The sequence below is a fragment of the Exophiala dermatitidis genome (genome assembly GCF_000230625.1).
Source record: "Exophiala dermatitidis NIH/UT8656 unplaced genomic scaffold supercont1.4, whole genome shotgun sequence".
NCBI lineage: Eukaryota > Fungi > Ascomycota > Eurotiomycetes > Chaetothyriales > Herpotrichiellaceae > Exophiala > Exophiala dermatitidis.
This window is the reverse complement of record NW_008751649.1, coordinates 3003732-3029506: the sequence shown is the minus strand read 5'-3', so window position 1 is coordinate 3029506 and position 25775 is coordinate 3003732. Positions and strand designations below refer to the sequence as shown.

At 50.6% G+C, this 25775-nt stretch overlaps 8 protein-coding genes across 8 annotated transcripts; 5 read left to right on the top strand and 3 right to left on the bottom strand.

Moving 5' to 3' along the window:
- Positions 1–4310: 4310 nt before the first annotated feature.
- HMPREF1120_05395 (uncharacterized protein) lies at positions 4311–4795 on the top strand (the record flags this gene model as incomplete). The annotated part of the gene is made up of 2 exons (XM_009159567.1): positions 4311–4358; positions 4523–4795. The coding sequence occupies 2 exons, from the start codon at positions 4311–4313 to the stop codon at positions 4793–4795; spliced, it is 321 nt and encodes a 106-aa protein (XP_009157815.1).
- A 24-nt stretch (positions 4796–4819) lies between these two features.
- Positions 4820–7657, bottom strand: HMPREF1120_05394 (uncharacterized protein). The gene is made up of 3 exons (XM_009159566.1): positions 7171–7657; positions 6961–7122; positions 4820–6912 (listed from the first exon to the last, which is right to left on the bottom strand). The coding sequence occupies exon 3, from the start codon at positions 6523–6525 to the stop codon at positions 4933–4935; it is 1593 nt and encodes a 530-aa protein (XP_009157814.1). The 5' UTR covers positions 6526–6912; positions 6961–7122; positions 7171–7657; the 3' UTR covers positions 4820–4932.
- A 216-nt stretch (positions 7658–7873) lies between these two features.
- Positions 7874–8681, top strand: HMPREF1120_05393 (uncharacterized protein; the record flags this gene model as incomplete). The annotated part of the gene is made up of 5 exons (XM_009159565.1): positions 7874–7977; positions 8038–8128; positions 8179–8343; positions 8393–8480; positions 8548–8681. The coding sequence occupies 5 exons, from the start codon at positions 7874–7876 to the stop codon at positions 8679–8681; spliced, it is 582 nt and encodes a 193-aa protein (XP_009157813.1).
- A 1556-nt stretch (positions 8682–10237) lies between these two features.
- Positions 10238–12053, top strand: HMPREF1120_05392 (uncharacterized protein; the record flags this gene model as incomplete). Its single annotated transcript, XM_009159564.1, has 3 exons — positions 10238–10295; positions 10357–10907; positions 10968–12053. 3 exons carry the CDS (start codon positions 10238–10240, stop codon positions 12051–12053), a joined length of 1695 nt encoding a protein of 564 aa, XP_009157812.1.
- Positions 12054–12370: 317 nt separating this feature from the next.
- HMPREF1120_05391 (uncharacterized protein) lies at positions 12371–17130 on the bottom strand. The gene is made up of 3 exons (XM_009159563.1): positions 13256–17130; positions 13057–13176; positions 12371–12948 (listed from the first exon to the last, which is right to left on the bottom strand). The coding sequence occupies exons 1-3, from the start codon at positions 16895–16897 to the stop codon at positions 12931–12933; spliced, it is 3780 nt and encodes a 1259-aa protein (XP_009157811.1). The 5' UTR covers positions 16898–17130; the 3' UTR covers positions 12371–12930.
- Positions 17131–17362: 232 nt separating this feature from the next.
- HMPREF1120_05390 (uncharacterized protein) lies at positions 17363–19487 on the top strand. Its single transcript, XM_009159562.1, has one exon. The coding sequence runs from the start codon at positions 17599–17601 to the stop codon at positions 19264–19266; it is 1668 nt and encodes a 555-aa protein (XP_009157810.1). The 5' UTR covers positions 17363–17598; the 3' UTR covers positions 19267–19487.
- Positions 19346–22727, bottom strand: HMPREF1120_05389 (uncharacterized protein). Its single transcript, XM_009159561.1, has one exon. It carries the CDS (start codon positions 21081–21083, stop codon positions 20286–20288), a length of 798 nt encoding a protein of 265 aa, XP_009157809.1. The 5' UTR covers positions 21084–22727; the 3' UTR covers positions 19346–20285.
- A 248-nt stretch (positions 22728–22975) lies between these two features.
- Positions 22976–25751, top strand: HMPREF1120_05388 (dimethylaniline monooxygenase (N-oxide forming)). Its single transcript, XM_009159560.1, has 8 exons — positions 22976–23048; positions 23149–23613; positions 23692–23820; positions 23885–23913; positions 23993–24023; positions 24095–24386; positions 24453–24579; positions 24647–25751. The coding sequence occupies exons 2-8, from the start codon at positions 23568–23570 to the stop codon at positions 25631–25633; spliced, it is 1641 nt and encodes a 546-aa protein (XP_009157808.1). The 5' UTR covers positions 22976–23048; positions 23149–23567; the 3' UTR covers positions 25634–25751.
- Positions 25752–25775: the final 24 nt, after the last annotated feature.

The following is a 25775-nucleotide window of genomic DNA, read 5'->3' as shown; positions in this document are numbered from 1 at the left end:
TTCTCGTATTACGATTAGTAGATAATAGATTAGTAAGATTAGTAAGTAATTATTATAATAATACTTATAATAAGTTATTATACGCTATATTGCTTTATTACGGAGTATAATATATTACGAAGATCTTAATTAATAATTAGATTTTAGGGTTCTTAGTAAAACCCGTCGGGTACCCTACCCTACCCGAAACCCGTGAGGGTAGGGTAGCGCTTTTTTTAAAAACCCTATTGGGTTAACTAGGCGGGCGGTAGGTGCCCCAAACCCTGCCCTACCCAACCCGTTGCGCAGCCTATCTAGACCGAGAAGCTTTAGTAGCTATTAGAAGAGGATCTTTTAATAGTTTAGCTTTAGATTTCTTGGTTATAATAGGTGCTATAGTAGCTAATTAAGACTATAGGTCTTAAGATTAAGTTACTTTAGGGTCTTAACTGTTAGATTCCTAAGTAGTCTTCGTAGGGTAGATATATACGTCTTCTTCTTCCTTCGGAATATAAGATAGATCGAAGTTATCTAAACGATTATTAATTAGTTATTAAGTACTAGAGTAGCTAGGTAGGTTAGGCTCTTATTCTTGTTCTAACTCCTATTAAGGGTCTAGGCTAGGTTAAGCGGATATCGATACGGCTTAAGATCGTATAACGGCGCGAGTACGAGAAGGTAGAGGCGGTATAGCGAGAGAGCTAGTGAAATAACTAGGGTATACTAGTATGCCTATAATAGACGAAATACGTGGTTTAGATACTAGCACCTTAATAGATAGTCTAACTTCACCCTATGCGTCTGCGCGGATAGTGGACTATATAGATTACGTTGGTTGGTCGGATAGAGCTCTAGAGCGTACGGATCGACGAGATTAACGAATAGCGCTTATATCCCGCTTAGAGTCTCGGCCTTATCGAGACCTAGAACGTAGATTAGTTATAGTATAACTAATTAGTTTAATTCTAGATCTAAATCTAGTAGGGTATTAATAGTATAACGTTACTTAAGTCTATTAGGAACCTTTAGAGTTTATAATCTCGGTTTACTACTTAAGACCCTAAGCCGTATCGAAGGAAATCTTAATAAGTCTAACTACGAGAAACTTAATTATAACTAGTACGTATAAAATAAGACTAGAAGAGTAGATTAGTCTAGGAAGATCCGTAGGAAGACTTAATAGTTTCTAAGCTCTTCGGTAGTATATAAGGAATATTCTAATCTCTTCTAGTGTAAGTTTCTCTCGGTTATAAAAAGGTTCGTTTAGTCGGTCGGTAGGAGGAGGATCGAGAGAAGTGGGAGGAATAGGATCGAGAGGCTCGAGAGGTATAAGGATCGAGAGGAGTAATACTCGTAGAGTTATCGAATCGAATAATAGGAAGGAAGGAGAGAGAGTAAGGAGAATAGAAGTAACTAAATACTCTCTAAGTTAGTAGCGTTAGTAAAGTCGTAGTTGCTTACGAAGTGTAGTCTACGCTAATTAATTCGGCTATATAGGTTACGATACTTAAGTTAGCTATAAGACCGATAGCGTAATTTACTCGAAGTCGATAGGGTAGTTAACTATCGAGGTGCGAATATGTACTTTTAGTAGGATCTAAATTTAATATAATCTCTAGTTAGGTCGACTAAGGAAAGTGTAATCGTAGTTATATAAATTGCTATAAGATCGATAGTAAGGTTGGTGTAAATAGGTACTTCTAGTAGGACCTGAATTTGATACGATCTCTAGTTAGGTTAACTAAAGGAAGAGTACTTGTAGTTGAATAAATAAGATAGTTGTCGAGTCTCTAGAATGAACTCGCTTACGTTAGGACTGAATTTGATATGATCGCTAGTTAGTTAACCTCGATAAGTTTGTTTAGAAGGAAGAGAGAATATAGACGCCTCGCACTTTAGGGCTGAATTTGATATAATCTCTAGTTAGTTAACTAAAGTGTAAGATATTTATAGAGAAAAGGTGTAAGATCGGCGGCGCTTCCTATAGGACTCGAATTTGATGTATTTACTAGTCGAGTTAACTGTAGAGAGCGGTCGGTCTCTGTTGTTTGAGTAGTCTTAGAAAGTATTACGGAGCACTGCTACGAGAGACTTGTTGTAAACGTATATGCTGTTTATAATATGAATTCTAAGACGAAGGACTATAAAGAGAGTTGCGCTCGGTTGCACGAGTAAGTAGTCAGCAACCGAGGTCTGCCAAGCCTTCGTCGTGATCACGTGTTAGTCACGTGTTACTGGGCATCACGTGATGCATGGCGGCACGTGATGGCGATTCGGCATGTCAATCCGTGACACCAGTGGGCTTTTGACGTACTATCTATACCTATTATATCGGCTAAGGTTAAGAGAGTCTTCTCGTCGACGAAGCGCCTATTAACTATCGACCGTAATCGTCTATTAGTTAAGAGGGTTAAGATATAATAGTGTATAAAGTATTAGATTAACAACGGTATATACGACGGAGTATAGTTGACGCGCTCCGAAAGTGGGTCCTAATTGCCTAATCGGGACGGCTAGGAGTCGCTAGGAGACGACTCCGGAGTCGTCTCCCTCGAAATCGGCTTAGTCAGCAGGGAGTCGGAGTCGCAGGAGTCGTCTCCTGACAACGCTGATGGGAGAAGGGACAATGATAGACTTGAAGATAGTGGTTACTTCAAGCACTAGCTTTAACCTTACGTACCAACTTATCTTGCAGCTACTACGAGAGCTGATAATTACAGTGTGATACACCTGCCGTAGTAGATGACTGGTAGACACTTTTTCTTGGGGCTTTTATAATGACTGAGGATCGTAAGTCAGGAGGGAGTCAGCCTCGTTCGTCCTCGGCTCCACTGTGCGTACTTGTCTCAGATGGATAACTAGGTACAGTACCACCCATCCAGGTGGCTACTGTACTGTACTTGTACATTTGCTGTAGGGTAGGTCCGTATCTATCTGCCTATGCTTACAAGGCTAGGATACCTATAGGTACCGTAGGTACTGTATCATGTCTGGATGATTTACTTATATACTCACCATGGAACATCAGGGCGTTCTCGATCCGATCCCAAAACTTCCAAAGACGTTCCAAGAATAAGGAGCCCATGCCATGCTATATATGCCGAACGAACAGAATCCTCGCTCCTCTTCTTGTATTATAGGGGTAATAAGGCGTCCCGTCCCGTTGGGGTCCGGGGGTTGCCAGTGGGGTCTGCAAATGCATGGGTGGATGGATGCATGGATGGTAGGATTGATCTACTGCGTAAGGCCTTAAGCTCAGGTAGACCGTAGCCATCGGCTATAGGCGAGTATTGGGAGGCCTGACCTGCCCCGAGCCGACATGGACCATGATTACTGTCGGTGCCACTGAAATGGAAAATCGAGTTGCAAGTGAGACAACAGCAGCAACAACGAAACTGGGTGTCTTCGGGTTCAATCAATTGAAATGAAAGGAGATAACGGAGGTGTCTTGTCTTCAACAACAATGATAGTAGTAGCACAGCCCAACAAGGCGAGAGTCTGAGTAGACGATGGGACCGAGAGACGCTTGGTACGGGATAGCGAGATTCAAGTTCGCATTGGAGATGTAGTACGTATGTACCTGGTACTTACCGAATCACTGCAGCTGATCCCAGTGCTCTCTCGTAGGTCGACAGGTGATGAGAGAAAAGGGCATAGAAGCCTTTTTCCTTTTCTTTTTCTTTTCTTTTTTTTTTTTTTATTTTGAAAGGGATCGGGTGGTGACTCGTGACATCTTTGCTCCCGCTCAATAAATAACCATTCTTTTTTAATCGCGTCCGTGAACGGACAAGTATGCTGAAATATTGAATCAGCAGAGTAGCTGTCTCGGACGGGTTGAGTTTGGTGTCATATAGTGAATGCAGTACTAATGTATATTACTTACACTGGAGCGGTCAGTCAGCCGTCGGAATTCTTGTTGTTTTCGGTGGATAGAGGGTACATACATATCTAGACTCAGCCAGTGGTGGTGGTACGAAGCGTTAAAGACAGAAAATAATACAGTACAATTGCATTACCATCTTCATCCTAGTCCGAGTCAAGTATCCACCCTCTGTACCAACGTGAACTCAAACATTACTTCTATCCATTCACCTGTTCTACTGCCATTCATAAACATCAACATCAGTATCAGCCTCGCGTTTTTTGTCCGCCGTCCTTACGATTCTCAATCTGCAACCCAATACAATCCGACCACTTAAATCCCTCACTACTACCAGTAGGTACCTAGGTACATAGGACAACCCCACTCGCCAAGCATACCTCCTTCGCTACGTCGACAGAAACAGTACACGTCAACTACAATAACCTGAACACCGTCCATATCAATCATCATGCAAATCGCCGCTTTTCTATCCGACCTCAAGTCGTTGAGCATATGTGTGAGTCTGAGTCTTTTCCCGTGCATTGCCAGAAGGCCTCGCTCGAAGCAAAGGCGGTGTTTGCTTGTCCCAATGCATAACTTCATTTTTTTGGTCACATTTTTTTGATCATGAAGCCTCGCCTCGGAATTCAATGCGACTAACGCTGTCTACTGTACTCTCAGTCACATGAAGCTGCCGTTTCCCTGGTAAAGCCAGCCAGGTCTACATCCGTGGACAGCAAGGAGACTGCCAGTGACAACCATGAAGCTTCCCGGCCAGGTGCCAGTGCTGAGCCCGAACAGAGTCTTGACCCCGACCTTCAGTACGCCAATGAGCTTGTGTCTTTACACTACGACGTAAAGGTCAACTACCTGCAAAGGGGTGCCGACCCGGACTTGATCCAGGCAGAAAAGAACGTTGAACAAGTGCTATCGGCCTTGAACCGGTCAGAGTGACTGTTGGCCTCATAACGGTAGACACGGGTTTGTGAAAGCTTAATGATAGGATCAGTATAAGGCTGCTGTCGCAGCTTATCCAGTCTCGAGATAAGGATGCACGGGATTGCATTCTCCTCAAAAGCCTCATATCCACATCACGAACCCAACAACTCCCGGCCATGACTCCTCTCCTCTGCAGGAACCTCTCCAATGAGTGCCTCCTGAGTCAACGCCGCGTCTCCTGCTCGAGCCATGTTCCCCCGCCTAAACAGCCCTGTTCTGCGGCAATTGCATCTCGAGGCCACAACCCTAGCTCTGCCTGTTGCATATCTATCCAGCATCCTCAACTCCGGTCTGTCGCGTTTGAGCTGTAACCTATGGTATGCTCGGTGGTATTTCGTTTGGGTGAGACCCTGACAATGCGGACACTTTCGGAGTCTTTCTGCTTCCGCATGGATCCTGGCAGTCGCGAGCTTTTCGTCAACACGTTTCCGCTGCAAGTCCCTTCTCCGTTCTTGACGCCTGGAGTATGCCGGGAAATAGTCGCTTGGACCGTCGACTTGCAATGGAGTCGCAGAAGTAAGCTTGGCGCGCCTTTTAAGCTCGGGACGGATGACTTCTGCGAGGTCCCGACCTATAATAACATCCAGCACAGGCTTTCTGACCAGGACGCTCCGAACCCTACGAACTGCCCTCGTGCGTCTGCTCACGCTGCCAATACTGCTAGCAGTTTGTTGGTCTGTTGATTCAGAAATCGAGCTAGCAATGATAGACACGGTCGAAGAGCCGAGCATGGCGGGGTTTGTGGCCGGTGCTGCATTGGTGGTCGCCTCCATCGCTCTCGAAGGATTCTCGGAAGCTTCAGCTGGCAGCACAGCGGTTGCTGACGGGTCCATCGCTGCCCTTGGACCTGTCGTTGATGGATCTATTACTGCATTTGGACCTTTCTCAGAAACTTCGGCTGGCAGCGCAGCGGTTGCTGACGGAACCATTACTGCAATTGGACCTGTCACTTCACTTGGACTTGTCGTTGTTAGAGCCGGAGCAGCGGCCGGCGTTGGTGGCGGTGCCGTTGGCACGGGCTCGCTCGAATCGCTTATGCTTTTTCTGATTAACTCTCTTAGAGATGCGGTGATTCCGGGTGCGCTCGGCCTATGAAGTCTGATCTGGGGTGCGTGTTCCGAGTCGTCAGGCACAAATTTGGAGGGGAAGCCTCCGGGCACCTTGTGTTCGACAGGGGTTTCAGGGAGCGCGATCTGTTCCGGAGCAGGTGAAAAAATGGGTGCCGGGCCTGGTGCCTGGAGTGGTACCCCATCAGCCTGGTCAGTATTCGGATCTGCAGCTCGGCCGCTTCCGAGATCAGCCAGGCTGGACCTGTTAGCATCCAGCCCGTGACTTTCTTCCGACAGATGCTCATCTTGGTTGTCGTGATCTGAGGGATCTTCGAGAGGCTCAGAATCCCACTCGCTTGCGTGCTGATGAGCTGGAATAAAGACTTGCCCCTGTGCCGAAACTTCAGAACTCTGGGGTGGTGGAACTGAAGCTTCAGAGACATTCAACCGACCTTTGCTGACCCGAGCAAGGAAAGGCAAGCCTAATCCGGCGATGATTTCTTGGTTGTCACGATCCAAAATCACGGGTCTACCCGCCTGAAGAGCCAAATCTGCTTCGACATTGTGCTGTGATTGCATTTCATCGGCAGAGGTTCCACTCGCCTCCCCTTCTTCCCCAGCCCTGGAACCAAACATCTGGGCTTTGAAGGCGCCAGCGGGCTGTATAGTAGCAATGATGGGCAGCTCAATACCTTTAGGGATGATGATCGAAAGAGATTGGGGAGATACTTTGACGTCAATCCGTGGTATTCCTGAAGGAGCGAGTTGGTCGGCCGATTTTGCGACTTCGACTTCTGCAGGTGTCTCGCTGAGGCTCGGTAACCTATTGGTCAATGCTCGATCGAAGTTTAGGCTATCTCGCTTTCGGGGGGTCTCCCCAAGGCTCCTTTGTTCTGGCCAATACTCGGACGACGGCTGAATTTGCGACTTCAGCGCGTTGCTGTAGCGGCGGCGGAGAAGGGGCGCAGGATTGGTAGAAGGCCGATCCTCGCAAGTTGTAGGAGCTCTGCTCAGCCTCTCTTTCTGCTGGATGATCAACAAAAGTCCCCTAAGTGGAAAGGTGGGCCATACCGTCTCGAAGAGATCAACCAGAGCATCAACTGACTGCCTTCTACTCGCCGCAGAAGTTGGCAGAGTTATCAACGGTGACGCCCCGCCGCTGTCTTGACCGGGTTGGCGCTTTTTGTCCGAACGATACTGAACGTTGACTTCTGTTTCTTGCGAGTCCTAAACCTGTCAGGTATGAGCGGTGCCCTTGGCATCATCGGAGGAAACTCATGCCTGTGCTTGTGTGACGTGTACCTCGAGATCCAGTCGACCACGACAGAACTGCGCCACCGTGGGAGAATCCGGCGCGTGCTTGCAGGCTGCTTTCTCAGCCAAGGCCCGCCCGTCCTAACGAAATGGGCAGTGTAGCGATTACGTGATGGGACACTTTGAGAAGGAATGTTCATAACTCATATTGGGCAACAGTGTCAAAGAGGATAACAGGAAAGGTGCATGAATAGGAGGCCGAGAGAACGAAGCTGAGGGTGGAGGAAGCGCAGGCACAAAACAACAAGCACTGGCAGGACCAGGCACACGGCAAGAACGAAGGACTCGCTGCACCTGCTCAGTTCTTGTGGCCTCGTCGGCGCTGCAACTGGCAGTTGGCAAGACCTCGGGACCTTTGTCGGGTTCCATTTCATTTCAAGTTGGTGCTGCTCTCGAGTCACTGCCGTTGGCTTTACCCACGTACATACATATATCTAATATCAGTACCTACCTGGTAGGTAGCTGTATGTATATGGAACCAAGCCTGAGTTTCGAAGGAGTTCCTAGGTAGTAAAAAGTAGCAGCAGGATGGTTCGCCTGAGTTTCCTTTCTGGACGAGGCTTGTTGCGGAGTTCACTCACCTCCTAACTGCGTACCTATGTACTTTTGTGATCCAGTCGAACTGAACAACAACTCTGATTTCCGTCGCTTTCTGCGCCGCCTCACGAACATGGCTACCGCGGTAGACCAGAAACTGCTCAGGCAGACCAAGTTTCCTCCCGAGTTCAATCAGAAGGTTGATATGAAGAAAGTCAACGTTGAGGTTATGAAAAAGTTGGTTTCCTCGGTTCTCCCGCGCAGTCTGCCATCCGTTCCACTAACATGCCTTCACAGATGGATTGCAGGCAAGATTTCCGAGATATTGAAGTCTGAGGATGACGTGGTAATCGAGCTTTGCTTCAACCTGCTCGAGGGTTCGCGTTTCGTACGTCCTGAACGACCCTACCGTGGTGTGCGACCACTGACGTTCCCTAGCCCGACATCAAAGCGCTACAGATTTCGCTCACCGGCTTTCTTGACAAGGACACTCCTAAATTTTGCAAAGAACTATGGAATCTATGTCTAAGCGCGCAGTCCAATCCACAGGGAGTTCCGAAAGAACTCCTCGAAGCCAAGAAGCTGGAGCTCCTGCAAGAAAAGGTACATTTTGATACACTTTACTGAAGAGGACGCTGACTGACCTCGTCAGATCGATGCCGAGAAAGCGGCACAAGAAGCGAGGACTCGTAAGGACCAAGAACAGACTCGGGAACGTGACATCGATGCAATTCGACAGCGTGAGCGGGCTGAGAGGGGACGAGGGCGTGGTGGTGGCCGTGGTGGACGATCCTTTGACACGCGCAGACCTAGGTACTCACGCTCTCCTCCTCCTCGCAGGAGATCTCCGTTCCGAGGTCCCCCTCTCCGCCGAGACGCAGACACCTATGTCCCCGGCGGCCGGGGGCGAGGAAGGGGTGCCGCCCGAGGCAGATCCCTGACCAGATCTCTATCACGGTCACGTTCGCCGTCTAGAACGCCATCACCTCGTCGATCACGTCGAGCTGCCTCTTCAAAGTCTCGGTCAAGATCGGGATCGCGCAGATACTCGCGGAGCCCATCCCCACCGCGTCGAAGGCGTCCGCGATCTCGAAGTCGAAGTGTGACAAGATCGCCTCCTCCCAGAGGACGGAGAAGAGCTAGAAGGGACTCTGAATCACCGGGTGACAAAGGAGCCAGGTCCGCAACACGTTCTGATTCATCACGCTCACCATCGCCTAGGAGAAGACGGCGGAGTCGTTCGTTATCGTCTCCCAGCCGTAGCCCCAGCCGGAGCCCGAGTCGGAGTCGGAGCCCTCCACCGCGGAGGTATCGTCGACGCCGTTCGTACTCATCTTCTCCATCAAAGTCAAGGTCAAGATCGCGATCACGAGACGGAAGGCGGGGTTATCGAAAGGATGAAAAGCGTCACAGGAGATCCCCTTCGTATTCCTCTGATGAGCAAGGAAGCAACAAGCGCGCTGATATTCTCAGGAGCCGCGATGCACGCGATGACCGGCGTCTGAGCCGAAGCCCAAGGGAATCATACCGGAGACGGAGAAGTAGTGAGGGTCGCAGTAGAAGCCGCAGTGGGGGGAGGTATCAGAAACGAAGGCGATCGCTGCCACGATACGAACCAGCTGCTCGACGGCGGCGGAATACTTCTTCAGACTCCTCGCCTGAACAGAAAAGACAGAGACGTGACTTGTCGGACGATGAATCGATGAGAGACTCACCGGCGGCGCAGAAAAAGGACGGACATGGCAGTGACCCCTCAGACTAAGTTAAATTGGGGCCAATGGGCCTTGTGCTGTGGCCTCTAGCAAGACATGAGGGAGTCTTTGCTTTGGGACAATGTGCTCGCGTAATCCAATGCAGCCTTTCAAGTTACAATACTCCCGAGCAGCAGCGGTCGAATCATCCCGTCTCTTGGTGGACTATGGAGCGAGCTGACCATGCCACGAGACACGCGGTTTGCTATGTATGAAACAGCTCCGCGGCATATCATGCGCCATACATGTGAGTATCCTTGATCTTGACAGCCTCAGTCAGCTCTAGCCATGCCTCACTACTTTGCAGCCTCAGCTCCTCGATACCTAACTACAACTACTCCTAGCATTGATCCTCTGCCCAAACGTTCAGCCGACTTGATGATGTAAGCTGCCAGCGACGTCACGTGCATCGCCCGAGCATCTTAGATCCGCCCGTTTTGTTGGTAACTCCGAACGTTCGAAGGCCCTTCGGGCCCGAATAGCGCTGCACGTGACTATCCGTATTCGGGTGCCTGCGGTCCCTGGCCCCGGAGTCTTTCAACCCTCACTTCACTCCCTGATCCTGATCCTCTGAAGGCAATAATATGTCACCTTGAAACAAATGCCAACAACTTGCCGTTCTATTATCTGACCCCTATACCATATCGGATTGTGTCTCCGTATATTTTCTCAGTCTCGGGCTCTTTCACTCCTTATATACTGGCCAGACTTCCACTCGTTGCGCTTCCGTCCCCTCCATTCCAATCATGAGTTCGGGCCCTAGACTCGTCAGCAGCGCTGCAACGCGGAGGCTATTATTGCAATGTATGTGGCACTCTGGTCTTTCGGTAGTTGTGCCTGAGGATATGCGCTGACATTTACATAGCACACTCGCGTTTCCCACACTCTCTTAGCTATGCATCACGATCCGGATTTACAAGAGACCTCCCACCCAGGATCCAGGCCCTAGCAATCCTCTTGCCAAACAGAGGTTATGCCACCGAAACGAGCACACACACTTCTGATGGTGGTCCGCCTCCGGGGTTCAACATCGATGAAGCGAAGAAACCACTACCCAAGGATTCGTCGAGGACCACGTCATCCACCCCCACCATTGCCGAGTTGAAGAAGTCCGATGAGCAACTGAAGACATCCAAGACCGAAGCGACTATGGTTGACAAGACTAAGGCGCTTGAAAATGCTAGTTTGTCTGAGTTGGCTGCCGAGAAAGCTGCCGAGCAGGGCCAAGCAAAGTCCACGGCTGTGGCCAACAAGAAAGAGGAGTCTAAAAAGCTTACTCTCGGACAAAAGATCAAAAAAGAAATCCAACACTATTGGGACGGTACGAAGTTGCTGGCGGCAGAAGTCAGAATCTCCACCAAACTCGCATTGAAGATGGCCGCGGGGTACGAGCTCAGTAGACGAGAACACAGACAGGTAAGTCTGCTTGCCCCAAGGGCAAATGCGAAACTGGGACTGAGCTAACAATCTCAATAGCTACAAAGAACGGTGCAAGATCTGGCGCGCTTGGTGCCTTTCTCTGTTTTCGTCATCGTCCCTTTCGCCGAACTGCTGCTCCCTGTGGCATTGAAACTATTCCCCAATCTTCTCCCCTCCACTTACGAAGGCCAAAAATCCAAGGAAGCCAAAGCGGCACATTTAAGAGAGACCCGCAAGACCGTGTCTTCTTTTCTGCGGAACACACTCCGGGAAACCGGGTTACCTATCTCGGCCGTGAACGCGAGAAAGGAGGAGTTTACCGAGTTCTTCCGCAAGGTCCGGACCACAGGGGAGTCACCTTCGAAAGAGGATGTGATCAAAGTGTGCAAGATATTCAAGGATGACTTGACACTGGACAATCTGTCGCGGCCGCAATTGGTCGCCATCTGCAAGTATCTGAACCTCAACGCCTTCGGAACCGACGCCATGCTCCGATACCAGATCCGCCACCGCATGCGACAGATCAAACGCGATGACAAGGCGATCTCGTTTGAAGGCGTTGACTCTTTGTCTGTTCCGGAACTACAGATGGCATGTGCGTCGCGCGGCATTCGGACGCATGGCGTGTCACCAGGAAAGCTGAGGGAAGACCTTCAGATGTGGCTGGATCTCCGGTTGAAATACAACATCCCCTCGACTCTACTGGTCCTCAGCAATGCCTACATGTACACATCCGGCAAGGATAGCGAGATCGACTCACAGATCGACGCTCTGCAGGCCGTGCTGAGCAGCATTCCCGAGGAGCTGTTCCACGAGATTGAACTTGAGGTGCATAATGCCGAAGGCGCCGCCACAAACAAGCAGCGTCTGGAAGTTCTGAAGGAGCAACAGGAGCTTATTGAGGAGGAAAATGAGCAAGCTAAGGAAACCGAAGCTCCTGAAAGCAGCAAGAGCGCAAGCCAGGCGCCCAAAGATGACAAAAACATTGATGAGAAGCCAAAGGCCAAGGCTGGTGATGCTGCGCCCAAGCAAGCTTCAGAGCAGCCTTCGCCAGCTAAAGAGGCCAAAGAAGCTGAGAGAGATGTCTCTGAGCAGGGCAGGCAGGAGGAACCTAGGCCGGAAGCCGAAGTCAGGAAAGATTGATTGATTGTGTTTCCATAAACTCCTCTTTCAGACAAATAGACTTAGGACCCCAGCAATGCGTTAACAGGAATACACTACTGGGGAAAACACTTGAGAAGAAGTGGCAGCAGATCCTGGCTTACAGTGAGGGAGACTGTAACAGACTAGCGTGATTGAGACGGCCGTAACGTGCAGCGTTTCTTGCCTCTGTCCTATCTAATCGACCTTTCTTCCTCCCAAGACATAGAGACTCAGACACAGGATATACTACTTACTAGTTGGTAGTCTTAGTCAACTCCACTTCTTTCCGAAATGGATCGAATAGAAATGAAATGAAGTCACATTACTTTACTCTACGCCCAACATCCGACATTAACAATCAAAAAAGTGGTGCGCTGTAGCAGGGAGAGAGATATGCGTGCGAATTGTTCACAAGGTTTACAACTGTACTGTACGACCACAGCAGTATGTACTTGTATCCAATCTCCCCCACGAATTTTTGACTCAGGTGTGTGATGTCTCGGACATGAAATGCACCGCAACGCAATGCAGACCATAGCATCCCATTCCCTTCGGTCCGTTCAAATCATTCAGTCATTGAATGTGACCGCACAGCATCCATTCGTTCGTTGCTCACTCAACTCATCATGATGAACGCAATCTTATGACGGGTCCGACGTCCGGACGCCATGAGGACAAATCCCTGGAAGGGGTGTAGTATGCACGTCAAGACACGAAAAGGTAGAGTAGCATCTAGACTGTAGTCTAGACATGATTGCAACCTGAGGACTCCCTTTCACAGAATAGACTTGAGTAGGGACGAGACCGTCAGGACGAGGCTTAAGAGCTTGCATTCGTTCTCGAGAGAACAAGACGGATCTAAACCGGCCAGCTGACTTCAAGAATACTTGCGCAACTAGATAGATGAAACGAAGCATGCATGTTAGCGCACCCATTCTGACATGTCAACAAGAAACAGACAGAACGAGAGGGAAAAAGAAGGGAAGGCAGGAACAAAACGTACGTCGAGCGTCAATACTTTGGAGCTATTTGCCCCTTGGTCACGGTATACACCAACAAGGGTCTCGCTGCCCTGGAAGAAGCCCGTCTTTAAGCTGATGACGATGAATTGCATGCCGGGGCCCTGTAGCAATATAGTCAGCAAATCAGTAAACTTCATCTTTCACAAACCCCAAGACCAACGGAAGTAGAGTCCAACTTACAGCATGGTTGCGGACATAATTGACCAACTTCCCGACATTGGCATTATCCAGCGCGGCATCGACTTCGTCAAGCACGAAGAACGGACTGGGTTGGTAACTGTGGATGGCAAATAACAGCGCCAGGGCAGCCATGGTCTTCTCGCCACCGGACAAATGTTCCATGTCTCGAAATCGCTTTGTCGGCGGCATGGTATGGTAATTGACTCCGGCGAGATACGGTTCTTCCTCGTCCGCAGTGAGATACGCACGTCCACCAGCGGGGAATTCGTCCGATTTCGTCAGGTTGGAATAGATGGGTTCAATCTGCTCGGAAATATGTGAAAAGGCCTTGTTGAACAGCTCGTTGCGTTTCTCCATGGTCTCTTCGAACTGCGCTTTCAGCTCACGGTACCGCGCTCGAGCTTCCTCGTATTCCTGCTCCGTATCCCGGGCGCGCTGTTCGACCGCGGCCAAACGTTGTCCGGCATGCGCATTGGGCTGCATCTTGTCCAGTGTGGCGTTTAGTTTGGCAATGTCTTCTTGCAACTTGGCCTCCATGGCTTCGCTGTCGTCCTCCTTAAGGTCGTCTTCGAGCTCGTCAAAGTCCGGCTGTACGCCGTAGTCGCTGACATGGTGTGCTTTCATGGCGGATGAGGTGGGGTCTTCGTCCTCATCGTCAACGTCCATGGCATTCGCGTCGTCCAGAGGCATGTCGTTGATGGGCACGCTGTCTAGACTTGCAGACGTTTGTTTTAGAGGTATGGCGATATTCTCGATCTTGCAGCGACGCAGGAGACTGTATCTAACCGCCGAATGTCGTTGAATCTCGGTTTCAAGAGCACTGATGGCGCGAAAAGTGCTCTCCATCTCCTTTGCTCGCTTTTGGACCTCTTGTCTCTGCTTGGTCAATTTTGCCGCCGCTTCCGCTAGTCGCTCGTTTTGCTCGTCTAGTTGAGCATGCAGTTCATCTAGTTCGTTTTTCAGAGTGTCTAGGTCGTCTTGAATCCCTTGTCGTTGCTCGCTCAACTCGTCTATTGTTTCTCTGTCGCGTTGCTCCTTGTCCCGAAGAGCCTGTAAGCGGTCGTCCGTAGATTGGAGTCTGGTTCTTTCAAAGGCAAGTTGTCCCTCGATTCTACCCTTTTGCGTGACAAACTCGAGTTTCTTCTGCGCCGCTTCCTGTTGAAGTGAACCTTGGCGTGCTTCATAGTCCCGGATGTCCTCGAACCCATGCTTCTGGCAGAAATCGGCGAAGATTTCGTTTTCGACATTGTTGACCGATTCTTGGTATTCGGATATCTCCTCATCGATCTTTTCCAGTTTGCTCTGCTCACTTCTCATCTTCGGCCGTTCTTCGGCCAGCAATTGTCGCACGTGGTCGACTTCACGCTTCTTGCTCTGAAGATTCTTGTTAAGAGCGTCCAGTTCTTCTTTGGCATAGCGAAGTCTGCTTTCAAGACCGCCCAGCTCGTTTTGTAAGGTCTGCTCTTCGGCCACACGGGATCTCTCTTGAGGAAGCGCGGCGAATTCCTCCATCAGTTTGTCCTTGAGCTTATTGAGTCTCTCGACCTCAGCTTCGTCCCACCTGCGAGTATTCTGCTCTCGACCACGACCACCGGTCATCAGGCCACCTTTATGGATGACACTGCCGTCGAGGGTGACGGCTTTGGCATCAACATGACGGACATAACACAGTTCTTTGGCAATGTCCAGATCATCACAAACAATCGCATTGCCACAAGCGTAGGATATTGCTCGTGCAACCGACTGGTCATAATCAACTGTCTCGATTGCCGGACGCATGCCCCGGTGCATGCCCTTCAGGTTTGAATTTAGAGCCTTGACATGAATCGTGTCCAGAGGGATGAATGTGGCCTGCCCTGACCGATGGTCTCGGAGATACTCGATGCATTGTTTGGCTGTCGCCTCAGTGTCGACGACAACAGAGTCGAAGTGACGGCCGAGAACAGTGCCAACTGCCTCTTGATACTTCTTCTGCTTGGGCTTGCATAACTCGTGCACCCGGCCCTTGACCCCAGGATAGGTACGTTTGAGCATGGCAATGGTCTCTTTCATCCTCATTTCCTTTTCACTTGTCCTTCGACCGTCGTCGGCTTCGAGCAATTTGCGGGCAACTTCGGCGAGTTTCTCATCAAGCTCAGTTCGGGTTCGCGCAGCCTGCAGTCGCCTTGAAGTCGCAGCGTTAAGCTCTTTCTTCTTGGCTTCAATCTCGGCTTGCGTCTGCTGGACAGCTTCTTTGACGGCATCTCTTCGTTCGCTGATTGCATTGTAGTCGTTTTCCAAGGACTTCAATCTGTACTCTGTAGTTTCCACACTGCTTTTCAGATTATTGTATGTGGCCTCAATCGGAGCTCGGTCGTTTTTGAGTCTATCAATACGACTCAAGTCCGCTGACGCACGTTTGTTGAGTTCTTCCCGGAGTCGCGTGTACTCCTGAAGGTCTGCATCGCTCAGCTGACCGCCCAGTCGGCTTGCGTTTTGTTCCCACTGTTTCTGCCATTGAGCTTGTGCCTTCTCAACCCTACTCAGATCTTTCTCCAGTTGTGCCACCGCTGCAGCCTGAGCGTCTCGTTCCTTCACAATTGCACTGATGCGGTTGGCATATTTGGCGAGTTGCTTCTGGGACACCGAGATCTGTTCATCGATGGGCACGAGCGATGAGGTCTTGTCCTCGATTTCTCTTTCTTTAGCTTTGATCGCCTTCTCTGCCTTGGCCACTTCTCTGGCAGCTTGCGCATGGTCTCTCTTGGCGGCCTCGAGGTTCTTTTCGTACTTTTCAATACCTCTGCGGAATTCTTTCAGATCCTGCTGATGTTTTTGAATCTCTGCACTCGACTCTTCAATCTGGCGTTGCAGATGGTACAATTTCCACAAGACGTGAGTCACGACCGCCTCGTCCCGCTCGGCCGCCTTTTTCTGGAAGTTTTCAGCTTCTCTCTTTTGTTCTTGGTACTGTCGGATCTCGGAGTTGATGCCTCTGCGACGGTTCAGTTGAAACGCTTGTTGCTCTGCGGCTTCGTCCAGCTCCGCCTTCAACCTGTCGTATTCGGCTTTATACTCCAGACTTCCAGAGACCTGTTCGATAAGTCGTGTCAGGTCTTGAGGTTTCTGTACCGCGATGGCCTCGACATCACCCTGAAAGACGAGAAAGTTGCGAGCCTTGATGAGGATATTCTCCTCCTCCAAAGATTCGTTGTACTGCTGCGCGGTCACGACTCGCTCGTTGATGCGATATTCCGAAGCGCCCTGGTTGGTAATTGTTCGTTTATACTTTTGTTCAATCCCTGCGTCATCTTCGTACACTGCCATGACCCATGCGGACTTTGGATCGTTGCGCTCCTGCGTGCCATTGGTCTGACTGGGCGCTTCTTCTTCTCCTTGACCATCCTCCGCTTCCACGCGCCCCTCTCCATTCGCCGTCGACTTGCGCAGGACCCGGCCGCGATATACCAGTTCCCTCAAGTGGGTGGACCGCAAGGCAGATGATTTAATGCCTAACACAAAGGAAATTGCGTCCATCGCGTTCGATTTGCCTGAGCCATTGGGGCCGATGATGGAAGTGAAAAAGGCGTCGCCGAAGAGAAGCACATGATGCCCCTTGTAGGACTTGAAATTGAACAGTTCGAGCCTGATGAGTTTCCCCATGGTGACGGAGTTTGCGCCTGGCGCGGGGTTGAGGGTGAAATGCTTTGCGAGGGGGCTATGAGAAGTCCAATGGGACCGGACTTGTGACCATCACGGCTGTAAATATTGTCTAGTAATGGCGCTTCGCATGCGACGAAACGAACACAGGATCTCCTGTGCAAGTTGAGCGCAAATCGAAGGGTGGAACGCGCGGTGGTGCAATGAAGACTGGATTGGGTTCACGACGCGGTGCGCGTCGCTGGAAAATAGAAGTGAGTGGACAGAGTGCGGAAAGGGGATGGCGGCCGACTAGCGGCGATGGGCTGCCGCTAAGAGTTGCAGCAAGCACTTTAAACAGGTTACAAAGGATTAATAGAGTACTTGGAGGATTGGGTGCCCCAGATTAGGTTAGCTTGTGATTCTAGTGCTAGGCTAGCGCCGTCAACGATGTTATCGCCATCAACCTGTGACGTCTGAGTTCCGCCCAGTCAACTCGCCTGATGCTCGCACGCCTTTGACCGTCTGCCTCGCCAGAACGTCCAGCGTCTCGTCCTCAAATCCAACTCGTGCTTTCAATCTACAGCATGGTCAGTGGATGTTTTTCTCTTCTTGGATCGTCGGTCAGCAGCACACGAACACGCACGCGCGAGTCCTCCCGCCTGACCTCCTGGGTATGCCATCTATCATATAGTGCCGACTTCCCGCTGCGATAACATCTCATCATGACTGAACCGATACCTATTCCGCGGTCCAAGTCCATGGCCACCAACATGGACGAGGCCGCTGCGGCCGATATGCCTGGAAGTCTGCCCTCTATGGACTCGACAGATTACCTGACCCCAGGTTATCAATCGTCAACACCCGGAAGCCCTTACCTTCTGTCACGCAATAACTCGTACACTGGGAGCCAGTCAATGCAAGAAGATTGGGAAATCCCCCTGGATAAAATCACATTCTTCGATATCTTCGAGAATTTATCCTTGCCGTCGAAGCTCGAGAAGTGGCAGGCAACGTTGGCCGCGCAGAAAGATAAGCTGGCTAAACGGCAGGAAAGGATACGCACGTCAGGGAACAATGCCAAAGACCGGGCCATGGCCGAATGGCGCAAACGAGTCCCCACGGCCGACGAGCAGCTCGCAAAGTACCGGTCCCGAATGAAGAAGTCCGTGGACGACCTCAGCAAGAGATGGAACGAGAGAATGACGATAACAATGCGGGAGAAGGTGTCATTTATCTCGGCCGTGCTCAATGTCTTCCTCACCGGCTATCTGATCGGCGCTGTACCGGAATATTTTTACTATTGGTTCACGATCCAACTGGCTTATTTCATGCCCATCAGATTCATCACCTACCGGCGGAAGGGCTACCACTATTTCCTAGCGGATCTATGTTACTTTGTGAATTTTCTCTGTCTCTTGTGCATATGGGTGTTTCCTCGATCCAAACGCCTCTTCATCAGCACCTACTGTCTCGCGTATGGCAACAATGCAGTGGCTATTGCCATGTGGAGGAATTCGTTGGTTTTCCACTCGTTGGATAAAGTCACCAGTCTCTTCATCCATGTGATGCCTCCGGCAGCTCTACATTGTATTGTGCATCTGACGTCCGAAGATTTTCTGCAACGACGGTTTCCGGCCGTGTACGACATCAAGCACAGCGCTCCCGGCTTGCCGGAACACTACACCCTGACAGCCATGCTCGGGTGGGCAACCATCCCTTATATCGTGTGGCAATTGTCATATCACTTTTTCATCACCGTACGACGCCGGGAACAGATTGCGGCAGGGCGACCTACCTCATTTACCTGGCTACGCAAGTCGTACGCAAAGACCTGGTTGGGGAAGTTTGTCATTTCCCTACCGGAAAGCCTGCAAGAGCCAGCATTCATGCTCATCCAGTATCTTTATGCCTTGCTCACCATCATTCCGTGTCCCCTCTGGTTTTGGTACCGTTGGGCTAGCGCCACGTTCCTCATGGCGGTGTTTACGTGGAGCGTTTGGAACGGGGCGGTGTATTACATGGACATCTTTGGCAAGAGGTTCGAGAAGGAACTGGAGCAAATGAAGCGCGAGGTGGCCCGATGGCAGAACAGCCCCGGTGCCATGATGAGTCCGCCTACAGGTCCGTTGGATGGAGAAGGTCAGATCGGCGGCACCACTCCTACCAGCGAATGCGTCGACGGAGACAAGAGCAAGAGAAAAAGCATCGACCGTATCCCGTTGCTGGATGAAACCCCGTCACAGAACGGCAGGGAGGAAGAACGGCCTGGATTGGCTAGAGCCACGGGGGCTCAGATCCTGCATGATTCCGAGAGCGGCGGTCTACTTTCAGATCGAAAGGCTACATGTGCATCTGGATCTGCTAAGTCGTTTTCTGATGGTCAAGAATGACTGGATGGGCGCGGCAGAACTGCAAGATCTTACTAGTTGGCAATTGATATCGGTTACTGGGCGCTGTACACTTGTTGCATAGGTATCAATGCATTTTATTCATACATAGGTACATACCTGGCCTGCTGGGGACACTCACTGTTCATAGTGATCTGTATGCTATTGTCTTGTGTAGGACCCATTCAACATCTTATCCATGCCTATGAAGCACTGTATCTGGGTCTGAGGAAGAGTACGTCGGCTGTAGGATTTTGAGCCTGTCATTTGCGGTCTCCATGGTTGCTGTGCCGGGGAACACTGTGTGCGATCGAATCCTGGCGATTTACTAGGTACGTCCAACCACAGGTTGTACACCCAGACGAATGGCTATATACTACATGCAGACTTCTACCAGAAATTTCAAATCTGTAATTGTGACTTCGGGGGCCAGAGCTGCCTTCGCCCTACCAGCCGTTTCCTGCGCAATATCAACGAACACGAAATCCTTGCCGAAGAAGATGAGGATGCCGGCCGACTCTTCGACTATCACAGCCCACGGTCCACCTATTCTCCTCGCCACAGGGCGATTATCTTCCCCGGCTATGAGAGTGGGTAGCCAAGCTGGTCAACGAGGTTGGCGAATGCGGTCCGAAGAGACGGGAAAAAGGGGTGGGTGACCGCAGGCTGAGTATCTCGATCTTGTCTGTAGAAGGACCGCCGGCGCCAAAAACCCTCATGCCGGCACTGTTCAGGGGACAGACGCATACATGCACAGGGCAGGGTAGGTACTAGATGGAATAGAACGGATAGACAATGTAATGTAATGTTCTTTGGGAGTCGTTCTGACATTGGACACCCCTATTAGGTGTCTTATACTAAGACGTATCTAAGCTACTTGACCCGGGTGCTTTCCCCCAGCACCCATCACCCGGAGCCCACTGGCTCTCACTACCACTACCACTACCACTACCACTACTAGTAGTAGTGGTTGGCAGGTAGCTATACGTCATCGCTGTCTCCACGACCACCACTGAACTGCTCTACGACGCAGACTCATATACAGGCGCCAGACGCTCCCCCACAGCGCCAAATCTTGAAGCAGTGAAGGTCCGTCGTTGAGATGGACGCCATCCTTGTTCCCTGGGGCTGAACGTTGCCAGGACCTCTCGCTGGCCAGCCGGAAATGGTGGTGGTAATACCTGTTGTTGTTGAAACTGTCGATGTCGATACGGCGGTGGTGGTCGCCCGTACCGTTGCTGACGATTGTAATAGTAGTGGTTGTCCATGGCGGCCGCCGGCTCTTCGAGAAACTGGACCGAGTTGGTGTCAACCGGCAAAAGGGGGTAGTCGAGCGGGAGAAAAGAGGAGCGATGGTATCCTGAGGCAGGAAACGTGTATCCTACATCAGTACCCGGAGGAGGCGAGACAGGCTTGCTCATAACTACCGGGGGGAGGTCAATGTTGCCATCGTTGTCGTTGTTGTCATTGGCGTTCTCCAGATCCAGATCCAGATCGAGGACGAGTTCCCGCTCTCGCTCGGAGATCAGCTGTTCTATTTGCTGATCCAGGTCCGCACCCGGTACCAGCGGCACCACTGGCATCGGTGCCGGTGGCGAGGTGGTGGTGTCGACCGGTGTTCTGTCGGCCACCAGGCTTGCCAGGCGTTCGTTCAGTTCTTGGTATCGTTGGCGGTGTCTGAGGTCGGAGAGGGAGGAGGCCGTGTTGTAGCTGGTGGACGGCAAGGACCCAGGAACAGTCGTGGTGCCGAAGGATGATCGGGGACCTGGGCCCGATGGAAGAGAGGGGAGGGAGGAGGAGAAAGAATAAGAGGAAGACATGGTTGGTGGAGGAGAGTGTGGATGTGGATGTGTTTGTGTTGCAGGGATTCTGGTGGCTATGGTGTCAAGCTGGAGGTTTGTCAAAGTGTGAATGTATTGGGAGGGGTTCTGGTGGCTGAGGTGTATGAGCTCCAGGATCTCAAGTGTGGATAAGTTTGGAGGGCTTCTCGTGGCTAAGAGGTTGACGTTAACTCCAGAGTTTGTGTTGTGCTATCGAAGTAATACAAAAGTTGATATCTTGTTGGCCATGGGGAGCATGAGAGAGACCAATATATATACATAACGTGGCAACGTCGTGGTGGAGAGGGTTCGCGGTGTTGGTGCCGGCGTGATCCAGTCCGCCCGGAGCGCGACGAGGGCACGGGTTTGGTTCAGGAGGACCTGTCGAGACGCGTACCGTATGCCGTAAAGCTTCAGCATCGGCGTCGACGGTATGGTTCACCGAGAACGCCTTTCCCAAGAGAACACCTGTTTGGGTGTAGTAAGTTGTAACCATTCCGACCAAACCAAAAGACTTCAAACCTTCGAACCCACCTGTTGAAGCCGCAAGCAGACAGAGATACTTGGGCCTCATGCTCTGCCGTCTGGCAATCCCTCAGGTATGCAGCTTGGGCGAACGCCTTACCTGTGGATGTGTTGCAGGCTCTCTGCAAATACCTACGCGGCATGGGCAAAGGACCTACCCCTGAAGTGAACGCGTTTCAAGCTCTGGTCTGCGTGCTTGAAGCTCCCTTGCACGACCATGAGGGACGTCCTGCGTGCTGGGGCTGCAAACGGTCCTTCCATGGACGATCAGATGGTAGCCCGTGGACCCTGCAGCCGTTGTAGGACTCGGAGGGAAGCTTTCCGATATGAATCCCAAGGGACCTAACGTAATAGTGTGGATTTACCTTTCACATAATCTGGAAGGGACACAGTATTGCTTGCCAGTTTTGCCGCTATTGTTGACATGGCCGCAAAGCATTGGTTGGAAACATAAACTTTCTCTTCAGTCTGGCACGCGTCAAGGGTCTTTTTCTGAGAAAGGGAGTCGGCCTGTTCAGTTACTGCGCCAGCGAAGTTTGTTACAGCATTCAAGTTGTCTGCGGCGGCAACGGCAATAGCAACAGTCCACTGGCAGATTGCTTGCAGAGTTCAGCAGAGCTGCCGTGTGGATGCTGCAGTAAGTGAGGAGGATGGTCAGACTCACCTCTGTGACAAACGCCTCTTTGGTACAGCCAGCCGCTGCTCGAGTACTCAGGTAGCCTCGATAGTGGTCCACATTTGCAGTGCAGTATCGATGGGTGAAGAACTCGAGCTTCGACAATGTACCGAGGAGTGCTCCGAGGTCCCTCACCTTTATGTAAAATGCTTTTTTTTTCTTTTTCTTTTTCCCTTCCTTTTTTTGAATATATTCTTTTTTTAATTTTTCTGTTTTTTTTATTTTTTTTCTTTCAAGAAGTCAGACAGACTTGACAATGTCGGCTCAATAATGTCGGTCATCCAGTCCATTCATACACACAGCCACTGGCATGAGCCAACGTGGGCAGGCGACCCCTGAGGAACTTGAATTGGTACAAAAGTCACTCTGAAAATATTGATGATCCGATCGTAATCATGACAGCCACTGGAGTAGTCGAATATCCCTTTTCTACACTTTCGAAAGGATGGAAGGTTTCCAAGTTCTGAATAATGATGTTTGACTTCCGCCAAGGGCACGTTGACCCCGGTATCGGCTTACCCGATTTCACAGGCAAAAAGTCAAAGTCCGCGACAGCCTTGCGGCACATGCCAGTGTGGATACACTCCCCACCCAACCTCCCGGTCCTCCCCTACCCCCTGTCATGCAAAAGTCTCCGCGATCTGGGGGTTCTATGTACTTCAGAATCAGTTGCTATAATTTAGATTGTGAACTGTAGACTTTCCTCGCTATTCCGAGGCTCTGCCATGTCTAATGAAAAGTATCAGCCTACAGCTAAAACCTAGGTATGTAAGATTTATTTAATTTATTGGTGTGAAAGAGCCTGGGCTCATCCCACCCACGGAGACTTTTGACCCGCAACGTCCCTAACCTTCCTTCCTGTAGGTAACGTCTTCGCTACAGGAAGCGAACCTGCATCTTGGCTTTACATTGGCCTTTTCGAACCAAACCTCGTTCGTCCATCCCATGTCAATCCGCACTCGTGCATATGATGCCGAACGACAAGCACTTCACGAGTCTCTCTTGCCCAGCTGGGCAAGGCTGGGCAGGGCAATGCGCGGTTAAGGTCCTCAATGTGGAGGTGCAATGTATACCCCGTGTTGAACAGCGCTTTATAGGTCGGAGAGTATTGCATCTCGCAGTATTATAGTACTACTGAGTACTTCAGATTGTCGTGTACTAGCAATAAATAGATAAAGTGTTTACGCTGCCTGTTGTCGTGTGCACAACCCGACCATATTTGACGGGATTTCTTTTGCTGTCACTGCCCTGGCATCGTCGATATTGACTTCTTCACAAGAAAAATGGCATCTCCTTCCGCCTCCAGCACTGTTGCCGTAATTGGGCTCGGTAAGCCGGATTCCCCCTTTTTTTGAACTCATGCGAGGAATATTTTTAGTGACAAACTTGAACCGTCTGTCTGCAAAGGCGCCCTTGGATTAGTGACTGTCAAAAATCTGCTAGAAGAAGGCTTTGACGTGACGGGTTTCGAGAAGAACCCGTACGTGGGAGGCCTGTGGAAATACACAGAGGATGCGCAGACATCTGCGCTTCAATGTGAGCAACTAGAACCAATTCCGACCCGTCAGAGTCACCACTCAACTCGGTGTCTTTTCATCAGCAACGATTGCCAATATCACGAAACAACGGGTGAGTGGGAAAAAACGGGTTCTGCGTGAAAGACAGTCCAGTCAACAGCCAGCTAATTTCTTCCCTATCCTCCTTTCAGGGGTGTTTTACCGACTTTCCGTTTCCTGATGGTAAGTTGAGAGAACACAATCTGGTCGATACTGTTGCAGTAATCAAGCTGAGCTAAGCTGTGCCATGTCAGATACACCATTATATCCCACCGCAGCGGATGTGGAACGGTATCTGGCCGACTATGCAAAACACTTTGGTCTCATGTCTCATTTGAAGCTGGAGACGACCGTTACCAATGTTCGCCGCAACGAGCAAAACCAGAAATGGGTGCTCACAGTCAAAGACACCAGCGGTGGTGAAACAGTGCAGAGCTTCGATAAAGTGGTCGTGGCGAATGGAACAAATAACAAACCTAATATTCCAACCCTTGAGGGTCAGGAAGGATTTGCAGGCAAGATCCTTCACTCTCGAGACTTTAAGAGGTAAGTATACAGTATAGTCCCACTCGGGCCATCCCACGAGGCTGTCACTGATTCCATTCCATGCAGACCCGAAGCGTTCAAGAATCAAAGAGTGATGGTGGTTGGGCTGGGGAACACGGCAGCCGATGTGGCTACCGTTTTGGTGGGCACTGCGGCAAAGGTATACCTTTCACATCGACAAGGGTCCATCATGGTAAGTGGACGCAATTGGTATACAGTTTTTGCAATCTGCCGCTCAAAGTTGACGTTATGCCTGCCAGCTGCCTCGCATCTTTCCTGACGGCACAGTTCTTGACCACACCATGACATACAGAAAGACAATGATACAACTCCAAATGGCCAAATGGGCACCTGGGCTGGCGGAGAAAGTCAGTAATGCCTTCGTCAAGGGTCTTCAAGACAAGGTGTTTCGCATCAGGGATGAATGGAAATTAAGTCCGGCGCCCTCGATAGCCCACCATATACCAACCATTTCGGACAACTTGGTGGAAGAGCTGGAGAAGGGCCATATCGATTCGACAGTGGGGCCGTCCAAGGTAACAGGGCCAAGCAACGTTGAACTGGAGGACGGCGAGCAAATTGAAGTGGACAGTATCATCTGGTGCACGGGATACAAAGTGGATTTTAGCCTTGTCGGCGAATTTGATCCAACTTTGCACTCGGACGCGCATTACAATGTCGTGCACGATGGCGGCCGAACAGAGAAGCATCCATTGTCGATTCCGCGACTGTATCGTAACATCTTCTCACTGCAACACCCCGACAGTCTGGCATTTGCCGGGACGGCGGCTCATCCGGCACCCATTTTCCAGACGTTCGACCTGGCCTCAATGGCAATGGCGCAGGTATGGAAGAATCCGGGGGCGCTGCTGCCGTCGAAAGACGAGATGATGAAGTCGGTGCAACGGCATTTGAATTGGGCCCAGTCCATCGCTGACAGAGGCCCCTTCAATCCCCGTCTGGTCAACGCACCGGAATGGGTGGAATGGGCCGAAGATACTGCCGGTGTGCGGGTCTCGGAGCAGCTGGGGTATGGGATTCAAGGATGGAGGTTTTGGTTGCGTGATCCACAGCTCTGCAAGATGCTGCTGGATGGGATTTTGAGTCCTCACATCTATCGGCTTTTTGAAAGTGATCGGAGGAAAGCATGGTCGGGTGCCAGAGAAGCCATTGAGAAGGCGAATGAACAGGCCAAGGAGAGACTGGACCAAATCCGCGCACAAAAGCATGAAGCATTAAAGGACTAGAGTGCGTGAAACAGTTGCAGAGCGAATCTTCGTAGCGGTATTCTTAGTCCTATGGTTCTATCGTGGTGAGAACCAACGTGTTACCTTCATTTTGGATAGATCATGTGTGTCGAGATGATCCATTGATCCTGTTGTAGGCACG

Coding starts and splice junctions, on each gene's coding strand:
- HMPREF1120_05389 (XM_009159561.1), bottom strand. CDS start 21,083: ATGTCTTCCTCTTATTCTTTCTCCTCCTCCCTCCCCTCTCTTCCATCG.
- HMPREF1120_05394 (XM_009159566.1), bottom strand. CDS start 6,525: ATGTTTGGTTCCAGGGCTGGGGAAGAAGGGGAGGCGAGTGGAACCTCT.
- HMPREF1120_05390 (XM_009159562.1), top strand. CDS start 17,599: ATGACTGAACCGATACCTATTCCGCGGTCCAAGTCCATGGCCACCAAC.
- HMPREF1120_05388 (XM_009159560.1), top strand. CDS start 23,568: ATGGCATCTCCTTCCGCCTCCAGCACTGTTGCCGTAATTGGGCTCG. Junction 24,024..24,094: donor CGACTTTCCGTTTCCTGATG/GTAAGTTGAGAG, acceptor GTGCCATGTCAG/ATACACCATTATATCCCACC. Junction 24,580..24,646: donor ATCGACAAGGGTCCATCATG/GTAAGTGGACGC, acceptor TATGCCTGCCAG/CTGCCTCGCATCTTTCCTGA.
- HMPREF1120_05391 (XM_009159563.1), bottom strand. CDS start 16,897: ATGGGGAAACTCATCAGGCTCGAACTGTTCAATTTCAAGTCCTACAAG. Junction 13,177..13,255: donor ATTATGTCCGCAACCATGCT/GTAAGTTGGACT, acceptor ATATTGCTACAG/GGCCCCGGCATGCAATTCAT.